Source organism: Bacillus rossius, chromosome 13 (assembly GCF_032445375.1).
Source record: "Bacillus rossius redtenbacheri isolate Brsri chromosome 13, Brsri_v3, whole genome shotgun sequence".
Classification (NCBI taxonomy): Eukaryota; Metazoa; Arthropoda; class Insecta; order Phasmatodea; family Bacillidae; genus Bacillus; species Bacillus rossius.
Genome location: NC_086340.1, coordinates 19,443,898 through 19,467,857, shown reverse-complemented (window position 1 = coordinate 19,467,857; position 23,960 = coordinate 19,443,898). Strand labels below are relative to the sequence as shown.

Below are 23,960 nucleotides of genomic sequence, written 5' to 3'. Positions count from 1 at the left end.
TATATTGAAACAGCTCCCATAAAAGCAAAAAAGTCTTGAAAAAATTCAAAACCCCTGTTTTGGACCTGATTTTCGACAAGGAATTTGATTAAAATATTTCTCATCTTGTTAAAATTAACTAAACAGTTAACACTATGAATTTTCTTTTTGTACTTGTGAATTTAGTTTTTTCGCCATCCACCACAGATGGCAGCACTGTGGTTACATATTTCCATCTCATTAGACTTCTGTTCCATGCACAAAAATACATTTTTGAAGATGAGTAATCATGTGACCAGCAGGTTCACAATAATACATTAGATTATTTGTAAGCAAGTAAAAATTTTTTAATGTTTTTTAAAAAAAACATTAAACTTCTATTACAGTACAACTGAAATCCACGGAACACCTTGAATTATTATTATTATTATTATTATTATTATTATTATTATTATTATTATTATTATTAAATAATGCTTTGAGTTCACAGAACAACAAATCAAACAATGAAGAAAACCCACTCAAGCTAAAGCCAGTCAAAGCCATTTGCAACTCATCCGAAACCGAAAGTTCTCTCTCTGCAACCCACCCAAAAGTTCTCTCTCTCTCTCTTCAGAAGTACCAGCTCACATCATCACTGACAGCACAGTAGTGAGAGTTGTCAGTAGGCCCAGCTCCGACAGTCTTTAAAACTAGTCTGGCTTGGGATTATATGCACTTTGCAGACAGTGTGTGTGGGAGTCCAGGGGGCCGATTCTTGACGCTACCGGAATAATTCCGCTACCGGATTAATCCGCGAGTTTCATTCCGGTAGAGAGTAAAAAACCAATTCTTGAAATTGCTGTAGTAGCTACCGGAATCAACATTGTCGGGTCAACGAAAAGTCTTTACGGAAGTGTGGCAACGTTGCTTTAACTGTTGACGTCACTGGTAGAAGGCCAATCACAATGAGGAAAGGTAAATTTCCCGTGGAAGTGGATGAATACTGAATGTTTTGTTTTGTTTACTCTTTGCAAATATCCTCGTGTTGGTGTAAGGGTGTAGGTTGAAGATCTACTTATCAAATTGAAATGAGCTGTAAAGTTACGGCCGAACAACGGGAAATTTTGCTATCATTCATGGAAAAAAATGATTCTTTGTCCAGAGGAAAATTTAATCCTGAATTTACCAAGAAACGTGCTGATAGTTTGTGGCAAGAATTTTATTAAAATTTACAATTCTTATCCCTTAAAAGTACTCGTTTTTTAGTTTATTGTTTCTGCTTACTTGATAGAATTTAAAATTCTTATCACTTAAAAGTAATCGTTTCTTAGTTTGTTTCTGCTTACTTTGCCGCAACTTTTTATGTTAGTGTAAAATTTGAGGTAAAAATAAATTTTATGCGGTGTTTCTTGATTCAGCAAACAATTGTCAATGTGTACATTAAGATTTTTATAACTGCAAGTCAATACAAAATTATAACATTTTATGAACATCATCTGGCAATTATCTCATGGTGCGGGGGGAAATGGGTAAAAGTTCCGTATTGCGTATCCAAGTTAACCTGTGATCCTGTTGGCATGATCCTGTACACCTGATCCTGTGGTACATAATGCTTATTTTTTTTAGCAGTGGGCAGGCGCGTAGCGCCGACGCATTTCGTGCGACAGCGCGAAATCTGAAGTTATTCCAACTGATAAGAAAGATAAGCATCATAGAACACAGGATCAGGTGTACAGGATTATGCCATTAGAATCAAAGGTATATCTAGATACACCTGGATAAGCAAAACGGAACTTTTACCAAAGTTTGTAATTGTTTGGTGTAGGGGCTTCTTGAAAACAATCTTATGAATTTATCAACATAATCTTTCAACTATATCTTCTTCCATCATTTATTTAATACTACTTGTGTGGGTTTTCATCGGTGTGTGTTGTTTTCAATCATATTATTTGCGTGGTATGAATGTTGGCTCTGTTTGCAAGATAGGGAAGGGTAAATAGGATAACCTTTATTTTCACAATCACTTATCACTGTGGGAAATTCATATATAAATGGACTCATTTCGAGTACTTTTCAATTATTCCGGGATGGATGTACTTTTAACGAATACATGTGCATAATCTAACTACCACTATAGTTTTGTTCCATCAAAACATGACACACGATTGCAATATTTGGTGTCAAAAACGAATTACGTAATATGGAAACTACGTTACCGGTATTGTATTTATCACAATACACGTCAAATAAGCCAAAAATTTATACACAGCAAAAATTTCAATGTTTTTTATGCTAAGTAGGTACAATATTAAGTACTTAATGGAAGATGGTAAATATAACTTTCGTAACGTAATATTTAAATACCTGCCATTGCAAATCACACAAACAAAAATGTAATACTTAAAACATTAAATATTAGTTAAATTGTTACAAAAGTTTTCTCGCCACGCACACACGAATTTTGAAGGTTGAAAGCATCACATGGAGTATTTTTATCTGAATAATCACATAACATAATGAGACGAATAAGTTATTTCTGGTTTTAAATGAAGTATTATAATATAAGTATATAAACACACGCATTATTAAACGAGATTTAAATGTAGCTAACCTAAACTAACCAAACATACAAACGATTAAAAAAAATTTCAGAACCATACCAGAGACTCCATTTTGGACAAATCATGGTTTAAAATAACAAACAACGTTTAAATCTCTACCGGAATTGTGATTCCGCCAGCTCACGAGGTGGCGGAATAATTCCTGTAGTTTGTGACGTAATTCCGATACATAATTCCGCTAGCGAGTGTTCAAGAATAGGGTTTAGCAAATCTCTGGTGGAATCAAGTAATTCCGCTAGCGGAATTCTTCCAGCAGCGTCAAGAATAGGGCCCCAGGAAACTGTCGAATTCATTATCTGTTTGGCTGTTCGCCTGTCGTGTTGTTTTTCTGCATTTACTTGTTCATCTGTGCTAAATTCCTTCCACTGCGTTCTCTGTAGCATTTGACAAGCAATTAATATTGGTTTATTCACATTATATGACTATGGGTGATGGCAGACTAGAACATGACATTTCCCCTCAAATTACTATCACTGGGTAATTTCAATGACTTTTCCAGGATATTAAGTAAATTCCCTGACTTTCCCTTACCAATTCCAACTTCCCTGACTTTTCCCTGGTATTCCAGAAATCTGGACCTAATGTTTTAGAATAACCCCCGCTAACCAACAATGGCGTGTGTTCAGTAAATTATGGTATTTCAGTGTTCTCCATTGCCAGACTCATTTAAGATGGTGCGTACATATTTTACATAAATAAAAATTAAGGAGATTTTAAGGAGTCCATTTTAGGATTTAAATGTCATGAGCGATACATGAATATCAATATAATTATTTTTTTACTCATAGTTAACTAGTGCTCATAAAGTCAAAACGTTATTACTGTCGGAAAATTAAATTAATGAAATTTCTAGTCTTAACCACTACCCAAAGAAAAGCAGGCACAAAGAGTATGCTAGAAACTAAGCAGTGTCATCGACACTAACAAAGTGAAAAAGCGAAACACTGCTTTAGCTGCCAGAGTGCAAAACGAAAAATTACAAAGAATGCACACAACACAATGTGTTTGTGATTTGAATGTGATTTGAATGACGTGTTTGTTAATGAGTTTTGTAGGATCAATTCACGAGCCCTCAGGCAATAAAAATCAAAATTAAGGACTTTTTTGACGTGACAACGTCTAATAAATCTATGAACGCCGGCTGCACGCACGAAAAAGTGTCCCGTTATACACATTGTCCGGTTATGCATATTGTCCCGTTACGCTCATTGTACGCTTGCGCCGCATCTATTTCTCTTTCCACTCGATTGGAACAACCATTGATTTGACTTTTTCGAGGCACATTAAACTTGAAACACTCCCATTCGTTTCCTACTTTTCCTATCATCGTCCCATCCTTAACAGAATAACACAGATTGGAAGAAGTTAAACAGCAAACATGTATAATAGTTAAAATAATAATCGGTTCGTTAAAGTAATAAACATATTTGAATTAATGAGTGCAAATAAAAGTAGATTTATCAATTAAATTGTAGATTTCATTTCACTCCTCCTTTGCATCCATACAAAATAGTGATAATTCAATAAAAATGATTCAATTTTATTCATAAAAGTATGCAATCATTTCATCGATGTTTTGTCATTACGTCACGTTAAACTATCATCCGTAAACCGACTTTACAGACAACCGATTTTTTTTCAATGGAAGTTGAAGGAGGCGTGTGAACCCTGTTCGGACGAAGGGGAAAGTCGGTGTGTGAAGCGCGGCGCCTCTGACTCTTGACCAGCCGGCTGTGTCGCAGGGGAGGTGCGCCTGGGGCTGGCGCCCAGCAAGCCGCAGCGCTCCGCCAGCATCCGGGACGCCGGCGCCGACGGCCCCAAGCGCCCGGCGCCCAGCTCCGGCTCCACGGAGGACAGCGGCTACGAGTCGGTCGAGGTCCAGGACAAGGCGACGCCCCGCTCCGACCTGCTGGTGAGCTCGCGACCGCTCTGGCCCGGTGGAACTCCCTTCCAGCACAACATTTCGTGGTTTCATCTTTGTCCAATTTTGTTATTAAAAAAGTGTAATTTTTATTTTAATTTTTATAAAAGTTATAATTAGGGTCAGGCATTTTTCGCGAATAAATCTGGAACGCCTGCTAGACTGCAACAAGGTATACTCGCACTAGCGGTTTCTTCCTTGTGATTGGCCGCCGTCTGCGAGAGAAGTCGTTGCCTTGTCCGACCGAACCACTCAGGACACGTTTGCTTCCACATTTAATAGCTGTGATTGGTGGTTTAACAATCGACTTGTGCCTGAAAGAAACTCGCCCAGTCACGAAACACAGACGATGCTACAGTGTTTTAACTTTCAGCTAGTCTCGGAATCTTTTCGCGAAATATGCATGCCCCTATAATCCTTACTCTACCAAAATAGGGGTGAAATTTATATGCTCTATTTTTACGATAACATACTTTTCAATAATAAATTGACAAATTGTTCTAAAACAGATACATTCAGAACAATTAAAAATAAACTAGCAAGCATTTATGGTTGAAAATGATACAACAAGAAGCGCACAATCAAAACAGATGAAATTAATTCTTCTGCTCCATGCACTTTGGTACAGTTTTTTTATTTTCTTTTCTGGATTTAACGACTTTCCTTGAATTTCAAACGTTAAGAGATACCTTTTTTATGATTATGAATTATGATTTGGTTAAACGCTACTTAATTACATGATATAACTTGCATTTCGGTGCTGTTATGGTGCATTTGATTGCATTTTGGTGTTATGCGGTGATGTGACATGATTTTCAGTGTTATTTTGGTTTTATTGCAATTCACCATGTAATCTTGTCCCTAGCAATGACTAATCAGTGTAACGAAAATGCAACACTTGGAGTGTATCTGCTTGAGGGCTGAGGGGGAGGGGTTAATAACCAATATAAAGTAGAGGGTCAAACAACTGCAAGATTATTTGCAGGTATTTTTTATCATTTAAAATTTTTTTTTTTGAAGTGTGAAGTTTTACTTTTAACTAATGTAGCAGCCACGCACCCCTATTCACCTCTTTTTTTTTAACATTGTATTATCAACCGATGTTATTCCAGGATGAAGGCGAGAACGTGTACGAGTCTGTGTCTCCACCCGCACGTTCGAGCTCCCCGGAATGCGACTCCAACACGGAGTCTACTCAGCACTTGAAGACGACGCGCTACGTGAACGCTCGGCGCTCGGACGGGTGCATGGAAATGTCACCGGAGTACCTCAAGTTCCGGGGGAACTTTGTGCGCTCCACTTCGCTGCCCTACTGCGGCAGCGAGACCGAGTCGGACATATACTCCCCTTACAGCTTCTGTGGCAGCGAAGACGTGAGTGGATATCTTTGGCTGCGAATGCAGGGGGTAGGAGGGTGAAAGGAATATATTCCCCCAGAAATCCCAAAAAAATCTTAAAGAAATCTATCATTCCCACTAACAAAAGGTGGGATATTAACAAAAGAAAATAATTTGAAATTTAACAGCGGGCAAAGTGGTTCTATCCCACCCACCCTTTTCCCTCGAAATGAAATTCTGCGGTACCTACGCTCTTTCCTGACGGTATAAATTCCAATTGAAATAATTATATTATTACAGGGCATCTACAAATACCTGGTGAACCATTCCTAGTACTTGCACTGAAAAAATTAATTAAAATATCTGGGAAAATCATTTGTTTCCAAACACAAGGCTCTCCCATCACTAGGTTATGGACCCCATGGCACCAGAGCTAGCGATAACATAACAGACTTACAATGGATGTTGACAGTTTATTGTATTCTGCGCATGACTACAGCAATGGCGTACGATTTACCCCCAGACCTGTCAAAATCATCTGATGTAAACAATTCCGTGTACGTTTGTTTACAAATGTTACTCCATCAGATACACTTTCTTGTTTTAATTATTATTCAGAAAGTAGTAATGCAGAGCACACAATTTAAAAACAGTAGTGTATTACTTGTCCAACAAAAATAGGCTGAAAGCGTGGGATAATAAAACATGTCAGATAATCGGGACATGTTAAGAAAAATGCTATTAAACAACAGAAAAACTTATAATTTTACAAACTACAAACCTAATAATAGTGTTTAAAAAAAAAACTACAGTAACTGGAAAAATAGACTTTTTTACGCTTGCAAATTTTTGATTCTAATTACAGATTTATGAGTTTTTTTTTATATGAAATGTTGGCTCGCGAAGGTCTGGTAAACAAGACGCTACTGTACACTGCTAATGAAATTTTGACACGTACTGCATGTGGACAGACAAATTTCACACCCCCCACCCCGTCCTCATTGCAACTTGGCTTAGCGTCTGGTCCACTGTGATGCCAGGAGAGACTGATACACTCAACATCGCAGTTTAGGGAAACTGGAGAAAGGACTTGACCACAGCCTATGGTGAGAAACCATTTGCCCTGGGCTAATTTCCGCAAACCATGGGAAACCAAAATCACGATGGTCCCTCTCTCCATGTCTGACTAAGTGCCAGAGACGTATCTAGAGGGGGGCAGACGGGGCTTTTGCCCCAGACGCCGAATTTGGGGGGGGGAGGCCTCAACTGGTAGAGTAGGTCATTTTTACTATAGATATTTACTTGAATATCGTAGTGTCAACACAGAAAATGTTGCAGGCCAGAAATAATGAATTATTTGTTTTGAAAGATACATACATGTATATATCATAAAATATTTAAAAAATGGTATTTTTTGCATACATACTATCCAACTTGCGATGTATTAAAAATGCAATGACTGCAAATAAATCTATTTGTTTACCATCTAAGTTGAATGAAAAATATTTGGGATAGTGGAATTAATATGTGGTGGCGATATGAGGTGTGGTCAGGAAAAGTTTTGGTTTGGTTGGTTTGAAAAAAAAGGTAGGAAGGGGAGAGGGGGTCAGCAAGTTGAATTCTTGCCCTTGGTGAAAACTAGTGTAGTTATGTCCTTTCTAAGTGCTGTAGAGATTTTTTAATCTTGACCGTTCGCTAGCTGTGTCCACCACAACATACATTTTCGGCAGCTTTACTGACAGTTCAGTGTTAAGCGCAAAAGTATTTTACTGCACATTAGGTGGGCACTGTGTGTATCCATCATTAGTAGAGACTAGATTTTATGGCTCTATTTTTTGGTCAGTTACATTTGTAAAACACGAGATTACTGTGTTTTTTTTTATTAATTATTATCATTATTATTATTAAACATTCTGTTAATCTATGAGAATTATTTAATATTATTCAATACATATATATGACATAATGTTTCTTATTATTTATTAACCAAACTAGTGTAATTTAGTTAACCTATTGGATTTTTACATTCATGTCGAGGACAGAACAATTCTGAATAATAAAAATTTATTGGCAATGAATAAAAGTAAGGTTATATTTAATTTTTTACCATCCACTTTATCCATACGTTTAGGTACGAACGTCATATTGAATAAATCAGATTAAGGAATTTAATACATCAAAAGATTATATTTTTGTGATTTTGATTAGGTTTTGTTAAAATTCTGGTTAATTTTGTGATTTCAGTTGTTTATTCTGAATGATAAAAATTTATTGGCAATGAATAAAGTAAGGTTATATTTAATTTTTTACCATCCGTTTTATCCATATGTTTAGGTACGAACGTCATACTGAATAAATCAGATTAAGGAATTTAATACATCAAAAGATTATATTTTTGTGATTTTGATTAGGTTTTGATAAGAATTCTGGTTAATTTCGTGATTTCAGTTGTTTCATGTAGTGTGTTGCCTAGCAGTACTCTGTAAAAGCTCATCACTGAGGGTACAGTGCAAGGGCCTCTCTGCTAAGTAAATTTTGGGGGGGATATGGGATGTAAATATATTAGGCGAATAGAAATAAATTATCCAAATAGAATGTCTTGTATGTAATGTAATGATAATAATAGTAACATTGTAATGATAATAATAGTAACAATGTAATGTTGAATGAAGAATTGTGTTTTGGTATACATGCCACGAAACCATGAAATTCCAAAGAGAAAACAAGTTAGATAAAAAACCATGCCTTGTCGCTTCTGTTAGGTACTTATTTATTCTGTGATGCAGTGTTCGAAGTTTACCTCAAACGGAATATAAACTTGTAATGAATCGAAACAGTGTATAAATTTGTCACTATATCCTGTCCCTGTGTCCCCTCCACAAGGAATTTTTGGAGAGGACATGTCCCTCCCCATCCCCCCCCCCCCCCCCCGCCAGAGAGGCCCATGGTACAGTGTTTGAGAGTGTGGGCGTTCTGTCGGAGAGGTCGGGGAGGAAGAAGACGCGGACTGGAGCCCGACGGCCCACTCGTGGCGGGTCAGCAAGCTGCGCATGAGGCGCGGCCGCAGCATAGTCCACAAGAGCCTGGAGGACAACTACGGGGCGGTGGTGGTGGCCAACCACGAGGCCCTGGCCCAGGTCCTGGAGCAGGTACGCACGTCCGTGTGTCTCGCGGTTCTTTTACGGCGCTCCGCTTCGCACGGGAGCCCTACGATCAAAGTGGGCTCAGAACCACTCAAGTATCGACCTGACAATGCTGCCGACTTGGATACACGCCCATCTCCCATCATTCCATTAATGCATACAATAAATCACGTGCAAAACCAACATGATAAATGAAACAGATCGTCATAAACATCTCGTCGACATCAGCAGTGGCGTCCCTAGACTTAGACTTTTTTTTTTTTGCGAGGGGCTTCTCCGTGATGGGAGGAGAGATGTGTAATAAACCTCCCTAGGAAAATTTGAAAAAAAATAAAATAAAATCGGAAAAAGCACCCAGTGATCTGGGCTATTGCCGCGCAGTCATGCGCCCACGTGATGGGTTTTGCAGCGACCCATTTATTAGATACCTACAAAAAATAATTACTTCTGGGCAGGGGCGCAACAACAGGGGGGGGGGGCAAGGGTATTTCCCCCCCCCCCCCCTCTGAAACCTTGAAGTGGGGGCAAACAGGGGCAAAGAAAGTACTGTCTAATCAATTTTTAGATAATAAAACTGCTTAAATAGCACCAGTTTCCACCTGGAAATACAAATTTTCCCGGGGGAGGACCCCTGGACCCCCCGCTTCAATAGGGGGGGGGATCGATGATTCTTTATAAAAAGGTATATTGCCCCCCCTTTGGAAATTTAGTTGTTGCGCCCCTGCTTCAGGGTGCCAGTGTGTCCCATTACTGCCTTCTTTTTTTTTAAACCTTCTAGAATGTTACAGTCTTACTGCCCTGAGTGTGCTTTGTAATTGTAAAAAATGTAAATTAATAGACATATTAATTTTAAATGACTAAAAAAATTAGAAAGAATAATAATAAAATATATTACATTCAGCTTTATGTAAAACCTAACCCAAATAATAATATTTAAGCACCAAAAAAAAACTTTAAATGCCTATGTTTAATAACAGAACCATGAGTATTAGTTATGAATTAAAGATATGTAAATTAGTTAAAATATTATTATCATAGGAAAGGAGTTATGCTATGTCACAACCTTTCATTGCATAAACTTATATTTTGTACTCAATTAGTAGGGACAAGATTATATGGTGAATTGCGATTGTTAAAAAATGTTTTTGTATTTTGTTAAGCTAATTACACAATAAACACAGTTCAGGTTCCAGACCAACAACACTTTTATTTTCAGTTTCACTTGTATTTTTACTGTTTACACACTCAACGAAAAACAACCTTCGGCCGCCATCTTTCTTTTACCTACTACTATAGTCAAAAAAACACTTTTTCATGTACACACTTGATTACGGTAGTTGACAACAAAAACAATTATGGACTAACTACGAAACGAGAAACTGAGGATTACATTTTTTACATTATTACAATTCCCAACAGCGATAAAACCGAAATAACACTGAAAAGCATGTTAACACACCACATTACACCGTAATTCAAGTTAATACCACAAAGCACCAACATCCAATTATAATCATGAAACAAATCAGCATTTTCAATCAAAACTTAACTAATGACCAATACCAAAATCTTTTAAATACTAAATTCAATGAAAGTAATTTAAATAGCATGTTTTTAGTACCACAATTTCATAAAAAAAAAAGATTGGAAAATGTTTACTTTTTTTAAAATCACGTAACAACTTATCATTTACTCATTACGACCTTAGTACATTTTTCAAACACAGAAATACTTAAAAAATTTATTTAAATTGTTCAAAAAAGTTATACAAGCTTATTACAAATAATTATATTGAAAAAGTGCTTCATTTATCAGTCAGAATGACACCATTTTGGAGAAGTTAGTATCAGTTTTGTCCAGTAATATGCTATATTTTTTAATAAACAGATTTTATAGAAAAAAATTGGTTGTCTGTAAAGTCGGTTTACGGACGATAGTTTAACGTGACAACGTCATAACAAAACATTGATGAAATTATTGAATCATTTTTATTGAATTATCACTATTTGTATTATACAAAGAAGGAGTGAAATTAAATCTACAATTTAATTGATAAATTTACTTTTATTTGCACCCATTAATTCAAATATGTTTATTACTTTAACGAAGAGATTATTTTAACTATAACTTTTATACATGTTTGCTATTTAACTTCTTCCAATCTGTGTTATTCTGTTAAGGATAGGACGATGATAGGAAAAGTAGGAAACGAATGGGAGTGTTTCAAGGATGATGTGAAGGAAAATGGCTTACCCAACACCAAAATGCAGTCAAAAATAATATATTTGCGCCACGGACTCTGCAGCAATGCTAGGAGGAACGGGTTAGCAAAGAGCAATGAAAATGTTACATTGAAATGCATGAAAACAGAATTACGCCACGGACTCGGTCGCAATGCTAGAAGGTTCAGGTTAGCAAAGAGCAATATAAAATGAGTGTAACGGGACAATGTGCGTAACGGGACACTTTTGGTGCGTGCAGCCGGCGTTCATCGATTTATTAGACGTCACGTCAATAAAAAACAATAACACGACATCTCCTGTTTTAAAAACGAAATAGGCCTGAAAATAAAAACCATAAAATCTCGTGTCTTCCATCTGTAGTAAGGAATACTGAATTCGGAACGACGACTGTGCGCAGATGAACCAAGGCGCGGCAGTGCCGGCGGCGCTGCGAGTCCTGAAGACGGCCGCGAACCTCTGCTGGGCCGACTTCGCCGTCCCGGAGGAGAGCCACCCGCTGGTGGTCGGGCGGCGGGCGTTCCACGCCGCCTCGTGGGGCGCCCACCCGGTGTCCCTGTGCGTGACCCAGGACCAGGGGCTGCACTGCGCCCTGCCCCCCAAGGGCTGCTTCACGCTCGACCCGCTGGCCGAGTTCTGCGACCTGGTTCCCGCCGAGTACCTCCCGCCTCCCCAGCGCCCGCGCTCCCAGCTCGTGCAAGGTGACCGCCACTGCCTGCCTGTCCTGGCTGCGATCGCAGTCAAACTCACCGTATGTACTACTGGCTCGCCGTAGAAAAGGTTTTGATGGAGATTAAGAACTGACGAAAACTTAGCTTCTACTGCGCGGCTTAGGTTCCCCCCCCTCCCTTCTTTGCAACAGAGAATTTTCGTCACTCCCCTCTCTGTCGCAAAGAAGAAAGGGGGGAACCTAAGCTGCGCAGTAGAAGCTAAGTTTTCGTCACTTTTTAATCTCCATCAAAACCTTTCCTACAGCGAGCCAGTAGTACCCGCATACGGGTCGCACACTTTATGCCGATTTTTTCGTTTTGAAAAAAAAAAATGAAACTGCAGCACATGTGCAAGTTTTTGACTTTGGGTTCATGTAGGTACACATATTTATTTACACCACTATGTGGTTGAACATGTGCGTGAATAGCTAACCTATGTTTGTTTTTAATAAATATAACTCCGCAAGTAAGTACAACACGTTCAATCGAAATATCTCGGCAGTCGTGTGAATCTTTTAGAGCAGCGCAGAGTCAACGCCAGTTCTGAATTTTCCTACGCGGCAATAAGCCGAGAGACAAAACTTCACTAGAATACATGGAACTCTAGTGAATACTGATATGTATACAGTGCGACCCTTACGGGGGAAATGCTAGATTTTGCTTGCCCAGAATTTTAAAGGTGCGACCCTTCTGCAGGTAAATACGGTATCATATAAAGTACCCCACTTCAACGGAGTGCTCTCGCCAAAGTGTACTAAACAGAACTGTGGATTTCTTCTGGTATGTTGGAATGGGTTTTCACTGTATGTGTGCTAACAAATGTTTTTTTTTATTTGTTTCTAAAAAATGTTGATCTAACTTGTCCAATATCTGTCCTATCATTATCAAGCATATCTTTAGTACCTTGTTGGCATTTCTTCAAGATTTTAAAAACTTTCATTTTTTAACTCACTCAGTGGTAGCATTCTACATTTTTCTTAATCTCACAGAATGTTATTCAATTAGTATTATTATTATTATTATTTAACTTCAGTTCTTTTAGGTGACTAGAGGTGGTAACAACACAACAAACACAGACCAGGGATATTGAGAGGCGATCAGCTATGGCTGAATTCTGGGAATCAACCCAGAATTTGGCTATAGTAACTTTTGGAAGTCGTAGAAAACCAAAATCATGACAGCTGGATAAAGATTCTAAACCCGGTCATCTGGAATCCGAGCCCGGTATCTAGGCTTGTGTGAGTACTATTTTTTTTTTTTTTTGCAAAGCAAATATATTAAATTGAATGTTTATTTGAAAAATCAAACCAAACTGCAAATATTGTTCACGGCTTGTTTTATAAAATATAAGATTGACGTAAAAAAATATATATTGTTTAACATTTGTAATGTTTGAACTGATTTACTGATTAACCAATTAGGTCCTACGTGTAACATCAATCAATAAAAATTATAGAATTTGATACATAATATTAATATTGAGTTCATAAAAGGAAACGAGTGCCACAATTTTATTTTTTAAAGTAACCAACTTTATTCAAGCAAAACACATATGAGTGAAGCTTCACATCAGACTCCAAGCTTTGCTGGCGAAGTAAAATCAAATATTAAAAAGATCTGTAATTGATTTGCTTAGTCGAAGCTTCGCACAGGCTTAGCGATATTATCTTATCACTTCACCACCTCACTCCGTGGATCTCCACTCTTTGTTGCCTACTGGTCTGTGAAAGTTTCGTCTCCCACACAGTTTATTCACATAGCTGGTAGCTCTTCAGTTTTCTTGTTGGATACCAAACAGCACAACTTTTAATATGTTCCGTTTCTGCATGATTTTAACGTGCACAAAATACTGAACTTCACCTGATCATAACACATCAGTCAGTACCTGCATGAATTCCACCGGTTTTATCATTAACGCCTGCGCTATGACAGCTACACCAGCTTTTCCACTTCTTGTCAACACGTGTGTCATAACTAGGCCTGTGCAAATGTCAGTTGTTTAGTTCGAATCCAACATGAATACCAAATTATTCTCAAATCCACATAGTAAGTATGAAAATTAGAATTGTGCTAAAAAAAAATTTTTTTCAACACATAAACAAATACAGAGGGAAATAAAAAGTCCAATGTGTAGTGTAGTGACTTCTGAGAAATTAGAAATATGATACTGAAGTGAATGGTTGGTTAGGTTGAGTCAGAAACAATAATTGTATGTAAAATGTTGGTTAAAATAAAATATTGAAATTATGAAATAAAAAATTGTGGGCGATAGAAACTGAAATGAAAGGTAGGTTGGTTGGTTGGTTGGTTGGTTTAGATTAAGTTAAGTTGGTTAGCTGCATAATAATAAAAAAAAATATTTCGTAATTTAAATATTTTAACAAAAAGTTTCCATGTAAGTATTGTAGATGACTAAAAGAACCTTTCACTTTAGTATTATTTGTCTAATTTTACAGAAGTTGTATTTTTTTTAAAATTCTAATTCGTATTTGATTCGAACTAAAAAAAAATTTTGTTCGCACATGTCTACTAGTTAAAAGCATTTTTGTTGTTAACAGAAGACAGGTAACCCATTTTTAGTTAAACATTATAAACATAATTTCTGCTAATTTCATGTGGAATCCCAAACCATTATTAATTTTTTTGAGTTGCAACATCTGTTTCCTCATAGATACATCCAGTAAGTCAGCTGCTACTATGTTGTATGGTATTACTAGATTGATTGTGACTTGATTTATATGGCATTAGAATTATGACATTTACATATTTATTTTTTCTCACTTCTAGTGCATGTGACGAAATGAATGTAAATAATAACTAGTTTTCAAGTTTGAAATGACAAACATGCCATGTTTGGAATTATTCACGCGATTTTTCCGTTACGGTTTAGCAAGCCAGTATTGAAAATAACTTGGAATACTTGTTTCATGTTTGAAACGTAGCTTATTGTTCATGTTTTTATTATGAAGTTCCATTAAAACATCAAATAAGTGTATTTATACGTCACACATGACAACCTCAACAGTGAACGTTGGTATATGACAAACTCACATCAAATATTCATAAACAAATGTGTATTTGTTTTTTAAATGTTAGTTTTCGAGGTCGAATCGAATACAAATAGTTTATTATGTGTATTCGTAATTGCAAATTTGAATATTCGCACAGGCATAGTCATAACCTTGACGTACCAGCTACAGAGTAATTCTGCATGCTTGGGCTTACCAGCATACATCACCAAATTAATCCAGACAGCACCTAAACCTAACTCAACATGATCTGACATCCCTTACTTCCTCTTCAGGTTAGTTATGTTGCTTGGCTTTTGTTCAAACAGCTCACTTTCATACTTCATGCTATTCATAAACCACAAACTTGCACTTTACTATTGTTTATTGCACAAAAAGGAAGATGGCCCTACCAGTTATATGTCACAGCTGCTAAAAACAATTTTCTGTTCAAATTTCAACAAATACTAATCTGTAAATAGTGAACTTTCTATCCCATTTTAAATTAAAATTAATATTGTAAGAAAATTAATATCAACCCATAAGACATTGATTCTTAATGAGATTACCAACCAACTTCAGTTAAAAATGTTACTGCTTTATGTTGTAGGATTTAGGGGGAATAGATTCTTATCACACACAAAAACAGCTTATTTAAAACAGAGTTATGTTTTATTTCACTACTTTGTATTCCTTGTACATAAGAAAAGATGTATTATACAGTAAATGTAGAGTAACCATTTGTGTTACAGACTATCCATGAGTGTGTCTTTACAATAAAGGGGTTATCAGACTCCTCATTCGCGATGTAAAGCTATTGACCAAATAAACGTATAATGATAAATATTGTATTTTATATAAGGCTCTTTCTCACGAGTATATTTGGTCAATTCATTATTTATTAATTTTTTTACCGAGATTTATTGAGGGATATTCCTGCAAATTTATTCCGATAGCTCTCTTTGTATTTGTTGTTGGTCAAAACATTTCCTCGCCAGATTTTTTGTTTAAATTTTATCTCACAGATGTAAAAGGTGATCAAGATATGATCACTTGTGCAACTTTTTAGCACTATAAGATATCTTTTGAAAATATCATTTAAATTTGCGGGGAAACCCCTTCAAATAATAATGAAAACAGTAATACGATTTAACCAAAATGGTATAAGAGACCGAGCCATTCCTCTTATTTATAATGAATCCAGCGTCTCGGGCTCACGTTGCAGCGTGCGTGACGGTGATGCCACGCCTCCAGCTGCACACGATCCAGTCGTACGCGGCCGCGCTGCGCGAGCGCGGCCCGGAGGAGCGCGTGCGGAGCGGCTGCTTCGTGCTGCTGCAGCTGGTGAACGCCCTGAAGCTGCTGCAGGCGCAGGGCACGGAGGAGGTGGCCGCCTCGCTGTCGGGCTTCGTGCTGCGCGGGGGGGAGGAGGAGCGCCTGTGCGTGCTGCCCGGCGCGGCGGGGGACGAGGCCGTGGCGTCCCTGTGCGGCTGCGCGCTGCTGGCCGCGCGGGAGCTGCTGCCCGACGCGCCGCTGCGCCGCCTGGCGGCCGGCCTGCTGGGGCAGGAGCGCGCCACCTCCCTGTCGCGCGTCAAGGCCGCGCTGGAGTTCTCGCTGTGGGGGCCGGCCGGCGCGGCGCTGGGCGGCGAGGGGGAGCGCGAGACGGCGCTCCGGCGCTGGCTCGACCTGGAGCGCGCCACCGCGCTGCGCGGCCTGGTGCGAGCGCGTGTCGAGCTCTCCGCCTTCGAGCAGTGCCACCTGCTGTTCCTGGTGCGCACCGGCGCCAAGGCGCTGGGCGAGGCGTGCGCGCTGCTCGACGGCACGGGCGGGCCGGAGACCACCAGCTTCTGACGCGCGCTTCCCGTCGGGGCAGTCTTCGTTCCAGCCTGTCCAAAAGGGGGAAGAACTATGACACGCTACTACCGGGACAATCTCGGGTCACGTTCTGGCAGTCTTCATTCCAGGGGGAACAACTAAATAACATATTTCGTATGAATTCATAACTCGTATTGACTAATCGTAAATGTCAGTACTGCACTAATATTAAAACACTGAATATTACATAATTTATAAGTGAATATATGTAAACAAGTTATTTGTTCCTCCTGTAAAAAAATACAAACGTTGCCTTCCTACCTTTTTACCTCAAGACCTTTCAATTACATTCATCATTACCTTAGTAAATATTTACGTACTCGTATTTATCATTACACAAATAGCTGAAGTTATACAGGAAAAAAAAATTATTGTATGGTGCAACACAAAAAAGATATAGAACTATTTACCCAATTTTTTAAACTGCCGTAAATAGTGTCCCAAATGATTTAATTAGAATATATGTCATAAGTACCTATTTGAAATGTGAACCGGAAAAGAACAATGAAATATACCTAGTGAATGAATTTCAAAAAAAAATTTGCAACATGATCATATACACCCCTAGACAAAAAAATTATATATATATTTTTATAATAGTGAAGATAATTAATGAACTATTTGAACAAACAATCATTCAATTTAGTTTGGTCGAAGATGTGATGTTTCAGTCGGAATAGTAATAAAATTACTTCTAACAAAACTATAAAGTAAATAAAAGAAGGTACATAATAAATAGAAGGTAACAAAGTTGAAGTTAAAAACTTAATCCCATTGTCATGTACCACTTTCTGTTTATATCACCCTTTAAAAAAAAAGAGGTCTCACTCATAGTACATTCCAGACTATTGAAAAATTTAGGAAATTACTTATGGCAGTTGTTTCTGACAACTGCCAGTCTCACACCTGTTTCAAGCAACACACATCAGGAAAACCTTTTTTTTATTTTATTTATTTAAGTCTTGATGGACTGCATTGCCTTAAAAAAGTTTCTTTTTTTTTTCCTTCTAAATATTATTTGTATTAATGATTTTCAATACGTAGGTAAACTAAACAGAAAATAATTAATTAGGTTTAGGAGTAAAAATGGCTTCCCCTTCCCTGACAGAGGATTCAAGCCAGTTGGAACTGCCTCTGATTTACCACAGTACAGAATTTGTTAATTCAGTTACATCCTGTTTAAAACTTTACAGCTGTTGTTTATGAATCGTGCATCACTACCAAAATATTTCTATATAGGTCTATGTACATATTTTTCTACAAGACAGACCAATGTACGTGAAATATGTGGATGTGTATTTTGTATGAGATATTTTAACTTTTGTACAATGAAAATATTAAAATATTTTTTTAAGTAATGTGTTTTTATTTTTATGATTATTATTGTTTAAAGGATCCTTAAGGTTCATTATCTAAGTCATGTGAAAAAAAAATCTATCCCCTCCAATGCTTTACTGCATACCATTTTGTCAACATCTAACGACTTTATGTTTTTTTTTCTCACTTATTACTAAGCACAGAAGAAGTTTTAAGATTCACTTATTTTTTTTTACAAACTTGGTTTCTCTGTTCAGATTAAAAACTTTTCTGAAAGTGAAAAAATTAACATTTATTTCAGAATAGTACGGAGACATCCTTTACTGATGCAGCCTTAACCAAGGGATCCTTATAATTAGAGACCTGCAAAATTCGCGGATTCATTGACCTCTAGGATAGACTCCACAGTCCTTTAAATATTCGCGGAAATGACACATGTTCATTGGCTACTGACGCGTAAGACGTCCCAACTAGGCTGTCCGTAATTCTGCACTTTCTTGGTTTAGTGTTTCCCACTGGCTCACAGTTCCCCGGATAAAATGTGGGCCAATCACAGAAGCGGTACGAAGGTATAGTTGTTTTGATGCTAGCCTATCGCGAAATGAATCCGCAAATTTTACATGTCTCTTACTTATAATATAAGGTTGCATTTAGAGAGAAACTAGTGAAAATATGTCCTAATTCTTTCCAAACTGACACCACATGGTAAAAAAAAAAAAAAAAAAAACAATACAGGTGGCCATTTGTTTGTATTCACAGATTCTCGGTTATTTCCAAGTGAATTTTAATTTTTACTTCTTCCATTTGATCAATTCACAATAACAAAGACAGAAAAAATATGAAGAACAGTTGGCTGGTTCAACTACCGAATGTCACCACATTCCTCCTATAGGTAGTACTACAAGGTCCCGAAAAGCCAATAAGGATGCATGTAACCATGCGGGCGACTCATAGTTTCAGAAAAGGCCTGCATCAGCATTTCTGAAAGGATGCTTGCAACTATTCACGAGGTCAACAAAAATAACCGACATCCTTTAAGATGCACTTTCCAAGAACCCTTTGGTTTGAAGGGTTCTTCAAGAAAGTATTTAAGAACTGCCTTTACCGTACCTTGAATTTTCTGCTCATTCATTAAGGTTATTTATATATTCCGGGTGGCAAATTGTGGCATACTTTGCTTATGTCTGGTAACAAAAAAATAATTTATTCAAAGAGGAAATATATTATCAACGTCACTACTGCAGTCAACTCTTAGGTACATTTCACACAAAATTTATAGATTTAGCAGACATAATACCTCCATTAAACTATATATCAAGTTTGTGAACTAGACTATAAGGCTATTTACAAAATGAATAATTAGGATTTTTGAAATGGCTTTAAGGCTTAGCACCACCCACATTTTTAGCTTTATAATCTAAGATTTGTAAAAAAAAAATTGGTACTTTAAAAATGTAACTACAGCAGTTACATTATTACTGCTGCCAGATTTATCTACGTAAAAAACGTAATAAAAAACTATACATATAGGCAATATAATAAAAAAAATTGTTATAATAAAGGCTTGATAAAATTTAAAACCCAAAAGGAAAACTGTAAAGATAAATGATGCTTAAAATACGGCATAAAAATATGTTAAGTGTGCTGCCAGTTTTAGCAATTTAGGGTTACTGTCTTGTAATTAAAAAAAGGCCAGGAAAAAGTGTTCTGAATGACGACAATACAATTTTTCGAAAGAAAGTGTTGATCACAAATACTTGCCTGACATTTTACAAACAGCACACAGCGGGCAGTGAAAAAATTGCAACAAAACATAATAGTTAATACTCATACAGAAACTTTTGTATAAATAGTACCCATAAATAAAATTTGAAAATAATGACAACAAAAAATCAGCAAACGGAGGTAAAAGTAAGTCTTAGTTGTTTATCATTCTCGACTACATATTTGATAAAGTTTATTTAAGTTAATAACCATATAGTGAGTGCATTCCATCTAAGATTAATCTTTCTGCAAGTTTTTTAAAGTAAATATGTAGTTGGGCAGTATTTGCGTAAAAAAAATGTTAAAAATCCGAAAATACTTTAATTATATGCTCTTTAACGTCCTCTTTTCATTAAACCTGGCGGAGATAAGAAATTCCAAATACTTTTGGAGATATAGATTTTTTTAATTTTCACAGATGGGCGATATTTGTTTAAAAAAAAATTTTAAATTTAAAATTTTCATCACAATACCTGTGCCTCATGCGGCATTCACCATTGTTTCTTGTTTATGAGTAGGATTTTTTTTTTTTTCGCAATGTAGGTGAACGACTACATCATTTTCTACTAATGGCAAAGGAATTGTACCCGCCTCTAACTTAAGGTAAGTTTTTAATGTTTCAAATTTTAATGTTTTATTTGTTATTTGGATTTTGTTGCACAAGTAATAAGTAAAAAAAAAAAAATACGTGAGTTCCTACTGTTCATACTTTGCCCGGTTTGTTAGGTCAGTTACATTATAAATACTTTAAAACTAAACAACCATTAAAATTAATTCATATTATTTTTAATGTCCGCTTAGTTTGAAAGTATTTATAATGTAACTGACCTGACCTAATCGACCATTTTAATTAATTAGGCATTCACGAACACACTGCAAAATAAAAAAAATTCGGCGGTCGAATGATTGCACAGGTCTTGTATTGCCAAATAAGAACGGCAATATCTCCTAAAGTATTTGGAATTTCTTATCTCCGCCAGGTTTAATGAAAAGAGGAAGTTAAAGAGCATAGAATAAAAGTATTTTTGGATTTTTAACTTTTTTTTTTTTGCAAATACCGCCCAACTACTACATATTTACCTTTTTTAAGAATTTCCTTTCAGTCAAGAAGCATTAAATAAAGCATTATAATATGTTAACACTTGAAACTTGTGTAGACCAGGATAAATTTTAATTTTTTGCAGTTGTTGACACAAATGTCTTGTGTCTGTCAAGCTGGAACACTATTATTTAAGCTAAAAAAAATTCAAGCACCAACTCTGCAAAAGGCTAAAGTTTCCATATCTTTACTTTATCTTTCTACTTCCGCTACTGGCCCATGGCTAATGGCAGTGTGAGTACTCGTATTTGCAACAACAACGCATCCTGTGGGAGGTGGGTAGATTGCTGTTGATTGCTTCAAACACTTGTGCTCTCTCCAGCGGTGCTCTTTGAAGCTGCATTACATTTATTTACCCACGCATGATCCTTGCCTTGCTTTTCTGCTGCTGAAAATATTGTCAGAGCTGAGGCGAAATATTGGGTATGAAATTATTAGCAACAGCTTTACAATGAAAGAACCTAGCTTTTTTAAAATGGTAAATATTTACAATCGCGGTAGATGCCAAAAAAAATGCTAAAAATCTGAAAATACTTTTATTCTGTGCCCTTTCACTTCCTCTTTTGAAAACAACCGGCGGAGGTAAGAAATTCCAAATACTTTAGGAGATATCGAATTTTTTAATTTCATCATATGTAGAGTCGCGGTATATGCCAAAAAAAATGCTAAACATCTGAAAATACCTTTATCATATGCTCTTCAACTTCCTCTTTTCATTAAAAGCGGCGGAGATAAGAAATTCCAAATACTTTAGATATCGAATTTTTAAATTTCAGCACAAAACCAGCGCATTCCTGTGGCGTGCGTGCACCATTGTTTCTTGTTTACGTACGAGAACGAGTATCTATTTTTTTATTGGATAATGATGTCACGTGATTGTTCGTGATAGGCCAGAATTCAAATGAACTAATACGTGATTATTTAGTTCAATTATTGTTTAAAACGGTGTTTAATTACCGCCTCCAACTTACGTGAGTTTTTAACGTTTCTAATTTTAAAGTCTTATTTGTTATTTTGATATTGTTGCGCAAGTAATAAGTAACAAAAAAAAAATTACGTGAGTTGTTACTGTACATCCTTTGTTACGGGTTTGTTAGGTAAGGTCAGTTACATTATAAATAATTTAAAACTAAAGAATAATTAAAATTAATTCATATTATTTTTAATATCACCTTAGTTTTAAAGTATTTATAATGTAACTGACCTGACCTAATCGACCATTTTAGTTTACTGTTCACCCTCTGTCCGGGTTTGTTTGGTCAGGTCAGTTACATTATAAATATTTTAAAACTAAACAGCCATTAAAATTAATTCACAAAATAATTTTTAATGTCGGCTTAGTTTGAAAGTATTAATAATGTAACTGACCTGACCTAATCAACCATTTTATTAATTACGCATTCACGATTCACGTATTCACGAACACGGCAAAATAACAAAAATGGCGCCGCTCGAATGGTTCCACAGGTCTTGTATTGCAAAATTAAAAAATTCGATATCTCCTAAAGTATTTGGAATTTCTTATCTCCGCCGCTTTTAATGAAAAGAGGAAGTTGAAGAGCATATGATAAAGGTATTTTAGGATTTTTTACATTTTTTTTGGCATCTACCGCGACTCTACATATCATGAAATTAAAAAATTCGATATCTCCTAAAGTATTTGGAATTTCTTATCTCCGCCGGTTGATTTGAAAAGAGGAAGTGAAAGTGCATAGAATAAAAGTATTTTCGGATTTTTGGCATTATTTTTGGCATCTACCGCGATTGTAAATATTTACCTTTAAAATTAATACTGTGAGGGATGGTAGCATCACAGGTACAACAGCTCGCTACACTGTGTCATCCCATTGGCAACCCAAAAAGGATATAAATCAATCACCACTCACTCATCTTTCGTCATGCTTCTTGCATGACAGTAAATGCCTACTTAATTTTGGTAATTCTGCATAGTGAGGCTTCTGGGAAATTAGGTAAATAACAAAGTGAAAAAAGTTGGTTCGCTTGGGTTATTAATGTTTCTAACCTAACATAACCAAACAAACCTTTCAATTAAATTACATTTACAAGTACATTTCCTAAAAGCCGCTCTGTGCAGAATTACCCGATGTCATTCTTGGTCAACTTGCACTCACCTTTTCAAAATTCAGTTATCACCATCACTGTCGTCAGAGTTGTCATCCAAAGTCTTCTCTGCGTCAGATTTTCCACTCTTTTCCACAAGTTCTGTAAGAACAGCATTTGTTTCCTTTTGTAAAGTTTTGACTACAGAAATAATATTATTTAAATCCACAGTTGGTTCTACAACTCTTTCTAGATCAGCTACGAGTTGGTTTCTATTAATGATTTGCACTGATACTTTCGTTTGCTCCGGCAAAACCATATTTTGTTATTACTAGTTGTCAACATTAAACAAAACAACTTGTATCAACACATACAGTATTGCCACGTCCTGTGAATTATAATTTCATACCAAGCATAACATTCCTATATTTTAGACTTATTTCAGTACATATAGCTTTATATTACTGATAAATATTTTGAATTTTTCATTACAATATAAATATGATATTAATTGATAAAATGTTAGTTAAATCATTTTAAAAAGCAGGCCAATAGGGTGGGTGCATAGATGGGTGACTCAACAATAAAAAAACGTCATTACTGTAAATTGCTATTTTGCCCACCAGTATACGATGCAAGGGTTTCTGGGTTCGATTCCTGATTAACGTATGGATGTAAAATTTGAACGAATATGTTGGATGGATAACGAGATTTGAATAAATACAAATTTCTCGCCCCTTCCAACTACATATTTGCTTAACAACCTTTCTTCTCCTTGTGAATCTGACCACCTTCATTTTGTTTATATTTATCCCTATTCCATTTGCCCTCGACCAAACTTCCAGCTTCTTCAAGTCTTCCTGCAGGTATGCACTTCCCCCACAGTTTCATAGATCATGCAGT

The 23,960-nt window shown here is 36.5% G+C and overlaps 1 protein-coding gene across 2 annotated transcripts in view; it reads left to right on the top strand.

Moving 5' to 3' along the window:
• Window positions 1–17,903, top strand: part of LOC134538320 (uncharacterized) — a 145,506-nt gene extending 127,603 nt beyond the window's left edge. Inside the window, exons 8-12 of one of the 2 annotated variants that reach the window (XM_063379533.1) lie at window positions 4,325–4,494; window positions 5,616–5,876; window positions 8,825–8,989; window positions 11,624–11,924; window positions 16,167–17,903. In XM_063379533.1, coding sequence (XP_063235603.1) covers window positions 4,325–4,494; window positions 5,616–5,876; window positions 8,825–8,989; window positions 11,624–11,924; window positions 16,167–16,792 — 1,523 coding nt within the window. In that variant the 3' untranslated portion in view covers window positions 16,793–17,903. Of the gene's footprint in view, window positions 1–4,309; window positions 4,495–5,615; window positions 5,877–8,824; window positions 8,990–11,623; window positions 11,925–16,166 lie in introns of both variants that reach the window. The other variant, XM_063379532.1, reaches the window with a different exon arrangement.
• Window positions 17,904–23,960: the final 6,057 nt, after the last annotated feature.